This window comes from Haliotis rubra, unplaced genomic scaffold (genome assembly GCF_003918875.1).
Source record: "Haliotis rubra isolate DU_JTF1 unplaced genomic scaffold, ASM391887v1 Scf852, whole genome shotgun sequence".
In the NCBI taxonomy this organism is placed as follows: domain Eukaryota; kingdom Metazoa; phylum Mollusca; class Gastropoda; order Lepetellida; family Haliotidae; genus Haliotis; species Haliotis rubra.
Window position 1 is genome coordinate 120182 of NW_025767582.1, and position 13927 is coordinate 134108.

General features: G+C 38.7%; 1 protein-coding gene and 1 long non-coding RNA gene across 2 annotated transcripts in view; one reads left to right on the plus strand and one right to left on the minus strand.

The window, feature by feature from the left end:
* Window positions 1-6397: 6397 nt before the first annotated feature.
* The window catches only part of LOC124262751, a 46975-nt gene continuing 39445 nt past the window's right edge, over window positions 6398-13927 (minus strand). Inside the window, exons 16-18 of the mRNA XM_046697299.1 lie at window positions 11576-11828; window positions 10222-10362; window positions 6398-6826 (exon numbers count right to left, since the gene is read on the minus strand). Coding sequence (XP_046553255.1) covers window positions 6673-6826; window positions 10222-10362; window positions 11576-11828 — 548 coding nt within the window. The 3' untranslated portion in view covers window positions 6398-6672. The remainder of the gene's footprint in view (window positions 6827-10221; window positions 10363-11575; window positions 11829-13927) is intronic.
* Window positions 7660-8223, plus strand: LOC124262749. Its single transcript, XR_006894679.1, has 3 exons — window positions 7660-7692; window positions 8021-8023; window positions 8125-8223. It is a non-coding gene; the product is annotated as an uncharacterized LOC124262749 (long non-coding RNA).

A 13927-nucleotide genomic window follows, 5' to 3' on the forward strand; every position in this document is an offset into this window, starting at 1 on the left:
AACAAGTCATGATCAGGAAAGATATTGTGGAAAAGTTTTGTGCCAAAAAACCCATGCCATTTCTAAAATGTATGCACAAACAGTTGATGTACCATCAAAACCCGAAAATATAGCCCAGTTTTACAAATTGGGCAAGGATTACCTTGCATCCTCAGCTTACAAAAGATCCGTAACTGACGTATTTGATACAACAGGTACAGGGGAGTATCACATATGTTATAAGATGTTTTTGACAATCAGGGACAAATTTCTGGAGGAGAAAAGCGAAGCGGCCATGAATTTGTTAGAAGAGGATGTCAATCCAAGAACTGCTCCAGTAATGAATGAGGCAACAAGAACAAAGGATATGTTGGAGGATATTGTTTCCTGAGGCTCCTCACATCATGTTCCAAGAAAATTAAAAGCAATGGCTTCAAAACAAGAAAATGTTCATTTGGTGTTGTGAAGTCAGAATACAGAAAGAAAAGAACTATTTGGAGGGCCATCAGAAAGCAGAAACATATCACTGAGGAGACTAAGGATGCGGCAAGTCTTAGAGAAGTAAGGCGAAAGCAAAACATCAGGGAAGGTCTTCTACATGTGTCTGACTTAGCATATGAGCTTACAATTGAACTCTGCAAAAAATGCATCGCACTTCAGACAGAGTTCAATTTACATCGCTATGGTAAGCACCTCCATGTCTTTGTGGCAACGTCTTTGAAAATAAACATGACTCTTTTTCACAAACTGGATCCAGATATTTTTGTTATCTCAAGCAACAGAGATTTCATCTCCCAGGGCTGTAAAGGACTGTATTGATGGAGCAGTCAATTTTGTTACTGACATGACGCATAGTTTCGATGAATTTGTGGAAATGTTCACAAGAATAATGACAAGACAACATTTGCGAGATACCCTGGAACATTGGGATACAAATAAGAAAGAAGCACACTGAAAAGAAATCAAGATGAGAAAGACGGACCCCACCCAGGCTCTTTCCATGAAGCAAGTCCCGAGCAATCAAGGGTTTTACTGCAAGCAAATGTTCCACATGAACCAGATGCATTGAAATCTTTTACCATCAAGCAGCGTCATGATATAGGTTCTGTATTTGGAGTATCGTTCCCATTCAAGAAAAGAAAGGCTGATATGATCCAAACTTGAAAAAGGAACTGTCCCCCTCAGACGCTCAAGGTGAATCAGGACACCCAGATGACAAACCTTCGGCTCAAGGAAATGGAGAAAAAGGGACAAAAGGCAAGTCGATGAAGGGAGAAAGGGAAAGGGAAGATGAAGAAATCACATCTCCCTGCAGAATACCCATGTGGGATTTGTGGTGAAGACTGTTACATGGACAGAGGTGCATGTGATCTTTGTGACAGATGGTTCCACGGAAACTGTCTGAAGAGTGGTTTTGTCCAAGTTGTACTGAATAGACTTCAGGTAGAATTATATTTTGAGGAATGTAAACAATACTAGATGAATTTTTTAATCTAAACTGTATGGCAAGAGCTTGTTCTAGTTAACCTGTTTTCACTAAAAGGGGCAATATAGGTGGAAACTCATTGGTTGCATACACAGTATCAGAATCTCAGTTTTGTATTTCAAACTTGTGTATCAGTGATCATGAATAACTAGGAGTGGTGTTTGATATCAACTAGACACAAGCTCAAAAAAATTTCTTTGATACATGATAAAGTTGTGCTACTTGTTCTGTTCTCTGCAAATGTTGTGTTGTATTTCATGAGATCCACTGCTGGATATGTGCTTTTTGAAATTCTGGTCATTATGCTTTTCATATTTTTAGTTTTCAATGATAACAATTTGATCTTTGCATCTCGAGAATGCTTAGTATTTAAATGTGCAACCTTTCAAAATTAATCAAGTAAAACCCTACCAAGTCAACGGTTTCCCTGACAACAGGTTAAACTTTGCACATTGAGGGAAGGGACCCTATCCCACCTGAATCTGTACTGTTAAATAGTATGTAACAAAACACTGTACTGTATGTATGTAGTCCAAACCTGTTGCCATATATTGTTCACATCTGTGAATATAATTGTCTGCTTGTTGTTGTCACCATGTACTATGTTCAAGGAGGTAACATTGGAATTCTGTACATGCAGCAACCATTGCAAATGTGCCTTTGGCTTTCTAGGAATTTTCAAAGAATTGTTTTTGTTTCCATGGAAACAAAGTGAACTTTGTAGATGTTGTACCTACGGTAGTCCTTGTTTGCGCATCAGAACTAAAAATGTTATATATGTGTGGGATGATTCTGTTTTGGCTCTTGTTTATATGAGATATAAATGTGCATCATTTCTCTTCGTGTTGGATACAGTGACAATATTTTCTTAAAGATTATGGTTAAATGGCAATGATTACACACAATAGAAATGCTGAGGCAATGTTTGTTCATTATTCTTCAAAGAGGTGACATATTAAGAAATATAGTTTGAATATTTATATTTCCATCCACATCTTTTACTTACAAAAATAAATAAAACTTTTATAATTGAAATACCTTTTGTTTTCTTTGTTTTAATTATTTTATAGTAATTTAGGACATTTTCTGTCTATTGAAGTAAATTGTATTTCATCATTTGTAGAACCAGATAGCTTCTACTTACAACCTGACAAATGTTTCTACAAGAACTTGTCCAATAATCATCAACAAGGATTATTCAGAAGAACTTAAGAGGATAAAACTGGCATTGAATGTTCCTAACAGTGAACTGAACTGGATATCAAGGTTGAATTATATAAATATATGCACATTGCACGAGCATATATTTTCATCAGCAACACATAATGACAAGTAGAAGTAATGAGGAATGGGTTGATGAATTGGTTAATTTTCTTTGAAAGTTAGTGAGAAACAAAGTTAAAGTTGTTTCGGTTTTTTATTTCATTTGGTGTAGATATTAGCAAAATATATGCATTGAAAAACAAAGAATGAAGCAAAAGGTAAATGTAGGTATAACAGTCAGCATTAGCCAACTCAAATAGTCAAGCTGATTGATTTTTATGCACACATACAATGAAACAAAATTTTAATCGCTGTATGGATATATTAGCTTTTTTATTTGCAAAATAATCGTGCATATCCTTGATATACCTGCGCCAAATATATATTATGAGGAAACAGGTACATTTCGAGCATGTAAAAGGTCAATGAAAAGTATATCATCATATAAAATTATATGATATGGAAAAGTGTCACAAATTTTAAATCAAAGTTATCTAGCCAAACAGAATGTAAGAGATATGTAGATCTGTTTGCATACACAATGAGTCATTGATATGTTCGTTTTAGATACATGAATTTATATAAAATATTTGTAAAATATTTCGTTTTTGAAATATTTGTTGCATGCCAATTTATTTGCCAATTAAATTTGACAAATCATATTTCTAATATAGATTAATTATACATAAAATTGCATGTGAATAGTTGGTCTATAGCATAAAGTATATAAAAATGCATTTAATATTGATTCATACTTATGAAATTATATTTAAAAATATTCCACCTGTAAACTTATTCTTACCAAGTTACTGTTCCGTACATCATCAAAAATTGAGGAATATTGCAAGGTTCATATTTCGCGTCCATCAGCAAACATAAAAGTCTTCCAGTATATTTTATTTTCCGCCAATCGGATGGCCCGAGTCAGTTTGTGCGGATCTGCTCAGGTCACTTTAATCTCAAGGTCATCTATGGCCGACAAGTGAGTAGGATTTCGATGACAAAATGCCTGCTTACTGTCGAGGAAAGGATATGTAGGTGTTGGGATAAGTTTACAGACCCGTGGAATGCCGCTGCCGATCGAATCTAGCCCTACATAGGTGCTGACAATGTGACTGGAATTAATAAACGAATTTAAAAAAGTGAGTTTTCGTGGTCTTGACTGATCCATGATTTTGGCTTGGAATTGCGGAGGTAGCTGTTTTCGGAGAGTCGTGGAGTATAACTTTTGAAATAATGATCTGATTGTGACCATTTATGAAGAAGCTCATTTTGTAGGAAATCATCCTGCTTTCGATCCGTAGGCCTCGACGGGGCCTTAAAATAGTTTACGTGGTGAAATCTAACTTTGATTGAGGAGGGGTGGTTCCGTCGTTACATCCTTTTCCTTTTATATAGTACTAGGGTAGGGTCTATATACCTATATGTCTTTCTAACGCTGTTTCAAAGCGTGACACGCCCTAATGGTCGCGATATAGCTGAAATGCTGCCGATGTGACCCCAAGTCCTCACTCACAGTCAAGTTGAACAATTTCATCATCCTTGCAGTTCTGAGATTTGAAGAGTAAGTGGAATGTGACATGGATGTGTGGGTGCGTTATTGGTCTACGGGCATGGCGTGTTGGTAGAATCGTTGCCCATGAGGTGGCCCATTAGTTGGTACTACACCAAAGTAGACGTTGGTGCAAGCGTTTTCTTACTTGTAATCCATCACAAGGGATAACTAGTTCAAATCACGAACCATGAAGGATCTTTTTACTAATATAAGTTCTCATTTAATAATTGCATTTTTAAAAGAATTAGATTGGTTAACTGATTTGTAAATAGATAAATATTTAATGATTGGAAGTTTGAATTAAAAACTCAGATTGTTAGTGGCTGTATCCTCAAGGGGGTTAAAGTACTGTAAAATGATTGTCCTCCTGAGAGCGTACATAAGTCCCAAAACATTGAAAGTAAATTTAAACTCTCCCTTTCTTTAATCGTAGAATATATGTTCGTTTAATTTGTGGATAGATTATCTAAAATTACTAATAGCTGAAGGGATGGTGTAAATCCAGCTAGGGTCCGTGCAGGAAGCAAATGTACTGTAAGTCCCCATGGTCCCTAGTATGGTGATCTACCTTCAGTTGTTGGCAATATATAGCCTGTTTTTACCTTGTATTGTCATCTATAGTTAAACTGTTTAAGATATAATTACTAGTTTTTAATTCGAATCTGTGATAATCTAGTTATTTTACTGTCCTTCGTTGACAGGTATTTACAATTTACCATTAATTACTATGTATAAAATTAATTGTTCTCGTCACGATATGGCTGAAATATTGCCGATGTGACGATAAATTTTAACTCACTCACTCACTCTTACTTGATAATAAACAATAATAATGGTCATTTGTTATGCGCTATAATCCACACATTATAGTCCGTTTGGCTCAAAAAGCGGACCTATGAATTGCAATCTAACTCGAAAACTAATAAACATATGATACTCAATGAAACGCTGATCATAACCAAAACATCAGACCATCTGTTATTTTTTGCTGAATTTATCTAACTTTAATACCATACATTTCCAATTTATATATAAGCCCTCCGTGCCAAACACGATCAAAAGCCTTCGAAACATCACAAAAGACCATACAATATTGGTCCTTATCATCTAGAGCTTGGCATATTTGATGATATGTTTCAATTAATTGATGGACAGGTGAACTCCCAGCTTGAAAACCAGCTTGGTATAACTTAGTCCGGAGGAAATTAGACATCTGACTAGAACCTTCCCACTTTCCTTTGCGATACTTTCTTCAGAAATGTTATTCTGAATCATATTCTGAGTTACCTGTATACGATGACAGGGTTTTATACATATTTTCGAAAAGGGTAAGCAATTGGAACTCCAGAAGCCCGTAAGAGACAGAGCATTGCAGAGACATGCTAAAAGAACATGAAGAAATGCTGTTGAACGGAACACTTGGCAATGTTTTAGCTCTGTCATAGGCAGTTTGTAATTATTTGCCGCGAGGCAAGCAAACCGGTGGTTGATAACGCAAGCAACAGTCTACAGTATTGGAGTATGATGGCACAAGATCAAGCAGGTCTCATATTGAACTTATTCGACCATGATTTACAACCACGGTGTACATAACAAGACAACACACGCTGTTTAAGTATTTAATACAAACGTTAGAAAAAAATCCCGAAGTATACAAACTATATACATATATGTATATGTACAAAGGGGACACATACCATGCTGCCTATATTACAATATATTCGTCAATTAGTAACAATGTCCACATAAGTACCGATTCTGTTTCCAGTAGACAAAATGAGTTTGATAGGGGTATATATCTATATTATTACCTATTATGTTATAACAAGAACATGCACATACACGTTTTCGCTGTGCTTGTCAGTTGGCTGTTGTCAGTATTTGCTCGGAACATACCAGCAATGGATTAGTGATTGCCTTCCGGGGAACATCCGGGTTACAGTTGGTCTTCAGTAACCCATGCTTGTCGTAAGTGGCGACAAACGGGGTCGGGTGGTCAGGCTCTCTGACTTGTATCCCAACTGCGTAGATGGGTGCTGTTGATCACTGGATTGTCTCGTCCAGACTCGATTGTTTACAGACCGTCGCCATATAGCTGGAATATTGTTGAGTGCGGCGTAAAACTAAACTCTCTCTGTAGTGACAGCCATCATGAGCCTCGATCAACGCAGTTGGGAATTGATGACATGCATCAACTTAGTTAACTAGCCTGAAAACCCGAGTTGCCTCTAACGACAAGCTTAGGTTCCTGAAGACCTCTTTAAGGTCGGATCTTAACGGTTATCTCAGTAAGTACCCCTACCAAACGTTAAGCTGTGTAAGGTGAGTTCAGTGTTTGGTCTCCGTACTTTACACACCCGAAACAATAAACACATTATTTTGTGATATATTACTCAATATATATGTATATCAAGTGAAGCATATACACGATCAGTGTTAATAGTGTACATTTTCTCCTGCTCTCTGCGCCTGATCCCGTTACTGTAATACTACCGGGTACCCTGACAGTAACCGCCCGCCCGCGTCTCTTCCCGTCAGCCGATCTGAAAACAGGCAATACACATAAAATTAATTTCAATAGTCACTTTCGCTCTCGGATAACGTTCAGAAATCGACAAGAGTGCCTCAACACACTTTCTTTTAAATATAATATAATTTGTATGCTTCTCTCGAGGGTAATACGGTCTGATGTACGCCTCTTTGATGCAGTGTTACCCGAGCCGGTAGGCGAGGGATGACACTGCTACAAAGAGGCGTACATCAGACCGTATTACCCGGGGGAGAAGCATACAACGTATTTATCTTACCGCCATGTTAAATGTACAAAATATCATTTCATTTTATTTTAAAGATCGCTACCGACTATATGACATGTAAACAAAATGGCGTGTGCCTCTCGACTGGATTTTTTAAATCAGTGAAACATATTCTGAAAAGCTTAACACTGCTATATGAATGGTTAATTATGTTAAGGTTGAGTGTGCAAACGACTTAAATCATAGAATAGTTTAAATAAAGCAGTGAAAGTCGGTAAAATAAATATGTACATAGTGAACTCAAAAACAGCTAATCGAACGGTTTTCGAACTCCATACACTGCATGCGTCTTATTATGACGTCATACGATTGTTAGCGATACAGCTTCTCGGCGGAGAGTTTGGCGGTTACCTTGGCAGCGAGTAATATTTTTTCCAGTTGTCACCCTCCTGGGAGGGGTGACACGGAAACTTGTTAAAGCGTCATTGACCAATGAAATTAAAGTATTTCACATGAAGGTAAGATAATGGTGTCTGTCAACAGCTGGCATGAACCGCTATATTCAACGTCTAATGGGTAACGTCAGTGTACTGGATAAGATCTGTATACTCATAGAAACGAATAAGGGAACAAATGAAAGTACGAGTGTTCCTGTATTTATACTTCCTTTTAAAAGTTTAGATTCACTAGTGTAAATATAGCCACTTACTTCAGGAAACTGTTCTGAACTAGATTTTGCTAAATTTTCCATACTGTTTAAAGGTACTAATTACACGTGGACTGATGTATTGTAAAACAAATTCGTAACGTTGAAAAGATTATTGTCATGAGTTCAATAAATGATAAAAATCAGTGAAAATTGTCGAATTCTTAACAAGACTTTATACCAAAACAAAGCTGTTCACATGCACGATGTTCGCACATGCTTTTCAGCAATTTGATGCATGATCCTTGCGCAATTCATCTGCATAAAGTTTGCAGTTAGTTCCCCCAAGTTAGTGGAGAAATCAATCTTCGATGTAACCATATATATATACATAACATATAGTGAGTGTTTTAAGTGAGTCTAAACTTTTGAAAGGAAGTATATTTCCAGACTTTCACTCACAGTGCAGTACATACCTTGTGAAGAAACCTGGAAAAAAATAAAGGAACACTTGTTCTTTCATGTGTTCCCTTATTCGTTTCCAGGAGTATATTTTGCAGTTAGGTTTTACATGATTCAGATCATGTACATGTCAACCAGCTTGTACTGTGGTGGTTCAGTTGATGTTGGTGGTTTGGTTTATTTTAGCATCGCACTCAGCTATGTTCCAGCTAAATGGCGGCGGTCGAGTCTGGACCATACAATCCAGTGATCAACAGCATGAGCATCGGTTTGCGTGATTCGGTGAATACGATGACATGCGTCAACCAAGTCAGTGAGCCTGACCGCCCGATCCCGTTGGTCGTCTCATACGACAAGCATGGGTTGCTGAAGACCAATTCTAACTCGGGTCATCATGTGTGTTCAATTCATGTAACCTTAGTGGATTCAAATCTACGTGTTGGCTTTTTTCGGTATTTTTCTGTTTAACTGAATGTTCAATGAGCAGTAATCCAACGTTACAACTATGGATGTAGATACTACCAATCCTAACCTGGCAAACGAGTGACTGAAGGCATGAGCGATTTACCATTCATTCGTGGCATGGTGACACTGTATCAGAATAATTTACGAGCTTGCCACTTTATCGACACATACGTCAATAATGGGCCATTTATATAGCGCTGAAATTCCAGCCGCACTTGCATTGTCTAAGCGCACACAACATAATGGACATCATTACCCCGAATACGTACTTACATATACATACATACACATACATACATACATACATACATACATACATACATACATACATACGCACGCACGCACGCACGCACGCACGCACGCAAGCACACACACACACACACATACATACATACATCCATACCCATACCCATACCCATACCCATACCCATACCCATACCCATACCCATACCCATACCCATACCCATACCCATACCCATACATTTTTATAGAAATATCATTGATTGCTTTTGTAATCTTGTATATCAGCACAATTGTACCCATCAATGTCGTACGTTGACCACATGTACTGTACCTATAACCAAGTACAAAAATGGTAAACAAAATTACCCCGAATAACCCAAGCTGTCTGTGAGTCGCGAGAAGGTTAATAGTCATATGACTTGTCCCACATAGTACCCATTTTCTGCTGGGTGAACACGGGATTTTGAATAAACTCGCCAAGGGTGAGACCACATGTCCTTCGTTGTGGATCAGAGCTATCGTTTCGTCACGATATGGCTGAGATATTGCCGATGCGACGTTAAATATTAACTCACTCACTCACCCAGAACTATCGTCCTGGAAACTCTCAGTAGTCCACCTGCCAAAAACGGTCACCCATCCAACCACTCTCCGTAACCAACGCAGCTTAACTGATTTGAGTTCTGGGCTCTGTACACAGGACCACACACCAGCACAAACATGGATCACTGGTGGTAGAGTCTAACGTCCTCTAGCACTGCAGTTCTCGTGTACTGGAGGTTGGGATAGCCTAATATTTTGGCCATTCAGTAAATTCGGAAACGTCTTCCTAATATCCCCTTGAATGCCAAAGCAGATTCCGTGAGTGAGCGAGTGAGAGAGTTTAGTTTTACGCCGCACTCAGCAATTTTCAAGCTGTATGGTGACGGTCTGTAAATAATCGAGTCTGGACCAGACCAGAATTCTCTTGCTGACATGGTTACAGAAAGACAGTGTCACAGAAATTTTGCTTTTGAAAGTGTATTGATTTCCATATGGGGTATTAAAGGTTAAAGTAAGCAACTGCATGTCATGCTATCTGAATATTCTGAAGCATAGAGTCCTGATTTAGTTATTAGAAGAGAACAAATATTATTTCACTGACATTTCATTTCAGTTCCCCACCCCACCCCCCATGACGGACAAACTAAATATTCTGAAGAGACCGTATTTTTATGCGATGACATGTGTCAACCAAGTCAGCGAGCCTGACCACCCGATCCCATTGGTCGCCTTTTACGACAAGCATTGGTTCCTGAAGACCAATTCTAACCCGGGTCTTCACGGGTCTTAGGACCTGTGACTTGTCCTGGTCAGATATACGTACTTGAGCGCCACGAGGACTGTCTCTCCCTGCTTGGCCGTTATTTCCGCTGAAGCTGTCTGCCAGCTGTTTCCGCCGTCGGTGCTTGTTTCCAAAGCGAGGCCAGGTAATGGCGACTTTAGACTTAACCGACCATTATTATTCCTGAAAAACAAGTTTAAACCTTGCAGATCGCTACCAGTTTTGAGAATATAGTTTGTCCCTCTGATTCTCTATGTATCTAACTATTAAACAGATGAAACACTTAAATTGATCTTCTTTCTAGTTCAGGTGAATAAATTCTTCAAGAGAATTTCAGTTTGACTAGTGTTGAAGATGTAACAATATGGATACTGTATTAACTTCTTGTCCAAATTTTCAAATTTAGATTTATTATTCGAATAATAAACAGATCAGCAGAGTGAGTGAGTTTAATTTTACGCCGCTTTCAGCAATATTCCAGCAATATCACGGCGGGGGACACCAGAAATGGTCTTCACACATTGTACCAATGTCGGGAATCGAACCCGGGCCTTCAGGCGCGACGAGTGAACGCTTTAACCACTAGGCTTCTGCACCGCCCAAAGATTAGCAGAGGGGGAGCACAATAATTGCCCAAGGGCTTGACTATGACAGAGTACAAAGTATTATTCCCTGATTTCATCATTTTATATATTCCTTTTCACTATCCTTGCTCAGTGAATCAAAGGAATTTGCCTTATGTTTGTCGTGTCGGTTTGAGATGTACACAAATGACAAGTCAAAAGGTGATAGTAGGTATGCAAGTTCTAGCAGATTTCTTCCTTGGTTCACACACTGGCCGGGGCGGTGGGGTAGCATAGTGGTTAAAGCGTACGCTTGTCACACCGAAGACCCGAGTTCGATTTAACACATGGGTATGTGCATAGGCGGATCCAGATGGGGGATGCAGGGGTGCGCACCCCCCCCCCCCTTTTGTCCTGAAAGTTTATTAAATGACCATTGAAACTCGGGTGAAAATGAAGTGTGCACCCTCCCTTTTCTCAATAGTGTGCACCCCCCCTTTCTCAAAAAGGTGTATCCGCCCCTGATGTGTGAGACCCATATCCGTTGTGACCCGCCGTGACATTGCGGGAATATTGCTTTAAACGGCATAAAACTAAACTCACTCACTAATACTCTGGCCTTACATGTGACAATATTTTAAATGAAACATTATGCTAAGTGTAAACCTTCTTTGATTGCGGTTTATTATAACGTTTCTTCCGTCACCGGACAACTTATAGACAATGGTTGGCAGGTACAAATATTCACAATTCACCTCGTCCAGTGAAGATAAAATATCTCTTCATTTGGAAACTCACTTACTGGAAAATATATTAACTGCTTCATTACGAACCTTGCACCAGGGGGCGGCACCCGGTATGTGATGTTCAGTTTATCAAGGGCAGGTAACTCCTGGTATCCTAACGAGTTTGCAAAATTTATCCAGTCCTTCCGCTTTTCACTGTTTCGCGTCTCCCCATCCATTATATCTTCCCATGCTGCCTTGTGCCACGCCCTTTCCGCTAGAGCAAGTATTCTGGGGAAGATCATGTAAAACAGGTTGTCCTGTGTTCGGACCGTCTCGCTCCACAAGTGGCCTTGCATTCCTTAAGAAAAATGTGATGTAAATAAATTAAATAAACAAGACCCAGGTGATTGAGATACGATGGAAACTGATGGATAAAACTATAAGGTTAGGATGGGCGTTATGGGCAGTAAGTCGATATGGCTGAAACTATGCCGATGCGAAGTTAAATCATTACTTAAATTTTTAGAACTTCAAACATTATCTACAAATTGAAACAGGACGATGGATCAAAATCCCCCCAAATGAACGATTATGTACTCTCTGTAATGCAAGGGATATTGGAGATGAATTTTACTTTTTATTTATTTGCTCTACCTTGGCCCAAGTAAGAAAAAGATATACCAAGAACTATTTCTGTAGAAACCCGAATATGCACAAGATGAACTAGCTTTATCACTTGAACAAAACAAGGAACAATTAGGAAATTAGCAATATTTTGCAAAAATAATAATGCCTCACTCTAAGCAACGCCCCTACGAAAGATAATCAGTAACACTTAAGTGTAACATTGTTCATTTAACTGGATAAATGTATGGGGGCCGGACAAAGCGAAACATGAGTCTCAATGCAATTCAGAAAATGACCTACTTTTCAGCCGATCCGAATTTTCTCGTGTCAAAGTGAAAACTGACACTACAAACAACTGTGGTTACACTAAATTCCAATTCCTTGTTTCATATCAAAATGGTATTTACAAATTGATTTTCATTTTAAAGTTCATTTTAAGAGACGCCCAATGGCTTGTTGGCGTTGATCTCTCGTTAACGTACCCACAGCAGCTGTGTTCAGAAAACAAGGGAACGATTGCCATTCAAGCCGGCAATTTATGCCTGAATGCATGCATGATGCACGTGCATCGCGGTTTCAATGTTGTGTTATTGCGAACTCTTCCCTTTCCACAAACAAATTCATTTCTAACTTCAATTTTTTACAATATTTTATTGGGCAAAACATGTTATACGACAACGATTCATGTTTTCCTCAAACGTAACTTCTGATGTATATTTAAAAGAAATAGGTTCAAATAGTCCATTGATATTTAAATGTCATTTCCAACATTACGACGTTTCTTTTGCCTTTCAGTATATTTTTAAACATACCAAACGTTTGAAGAATAGCTTAATGGACTGTAATGCTTAACTTGAACAGCAACGTGTACTGTAAGTCCCCATGGTCCCTAGTATGGCGATCTACCTTCAGTCGTTGGCAATCCATAGCCTGTTTTTGTATTGTATTGTCATTATGGTTGAAATATTTTAGATTTAATTACTAGTTTTAAATGAATATCTGTGATACACTGATAGTTTTACTGATCTTCGTCAACAGGCTTTTAATTTCTAACTCTATTTATCTTTGATATAATTATAAATTGTTCTCGTCACAATACGGCTGAAATATTGCTGATGTGACGATAAATATTAACTCACTCACTCACTTAACTTGAACATGGATTCTGTTTCTTTTCGTTCGGACTTTAAATATAGTAGTGAAATATCAAATTCTTGGCTGATGCAGTGGAAGTGCATCATCGATAATCTCCAGGGTATACGTTCCGATAAATCTCCACTATAGCCTGGATGCATCAACGGCTCGAGCCGATGATTTTATTACCTCCCTTGGTTGGCTTTTTATCCTATCAGGTGTCTACGCTGGGAAGTTGAGCGTACAAATCACAACTCACTTTCGCTTTTTAAATTATCTAACCGATTAAACTTGGCAACAGATATATATATTGTTGCAGAGGTACTCTGAAAGACTTAGAAGGTGTTGTTGAAAATATTTTTAAGACTTCAGACCTGTCAATTTGTCTGTATGTTTCCCCCAAAATCTGAGTCGCACTGCGAACAAACTCTCTGTTGACACTGGCAAGCTCGGTTGAAACGGCGGCTTTTCTGATTGGTTACTGTGGGAATGCGGAGCCAGCAAAGGGAGGTAATAAAACCATCGGCTCGAGCCGTAGATGCATCCAGGGTATAGTGGAGATTTATCGGAACGTATACCCTGGAGATTATCGAGGGTGGTGGAAGTGAGGACGCGGGCTCTGTCTCATCCTGTGGATTTAATTCACTCACCAACAGACCGCCTCCGTGATGTAGTGGTAAGAGCGTCCGCCCGGAG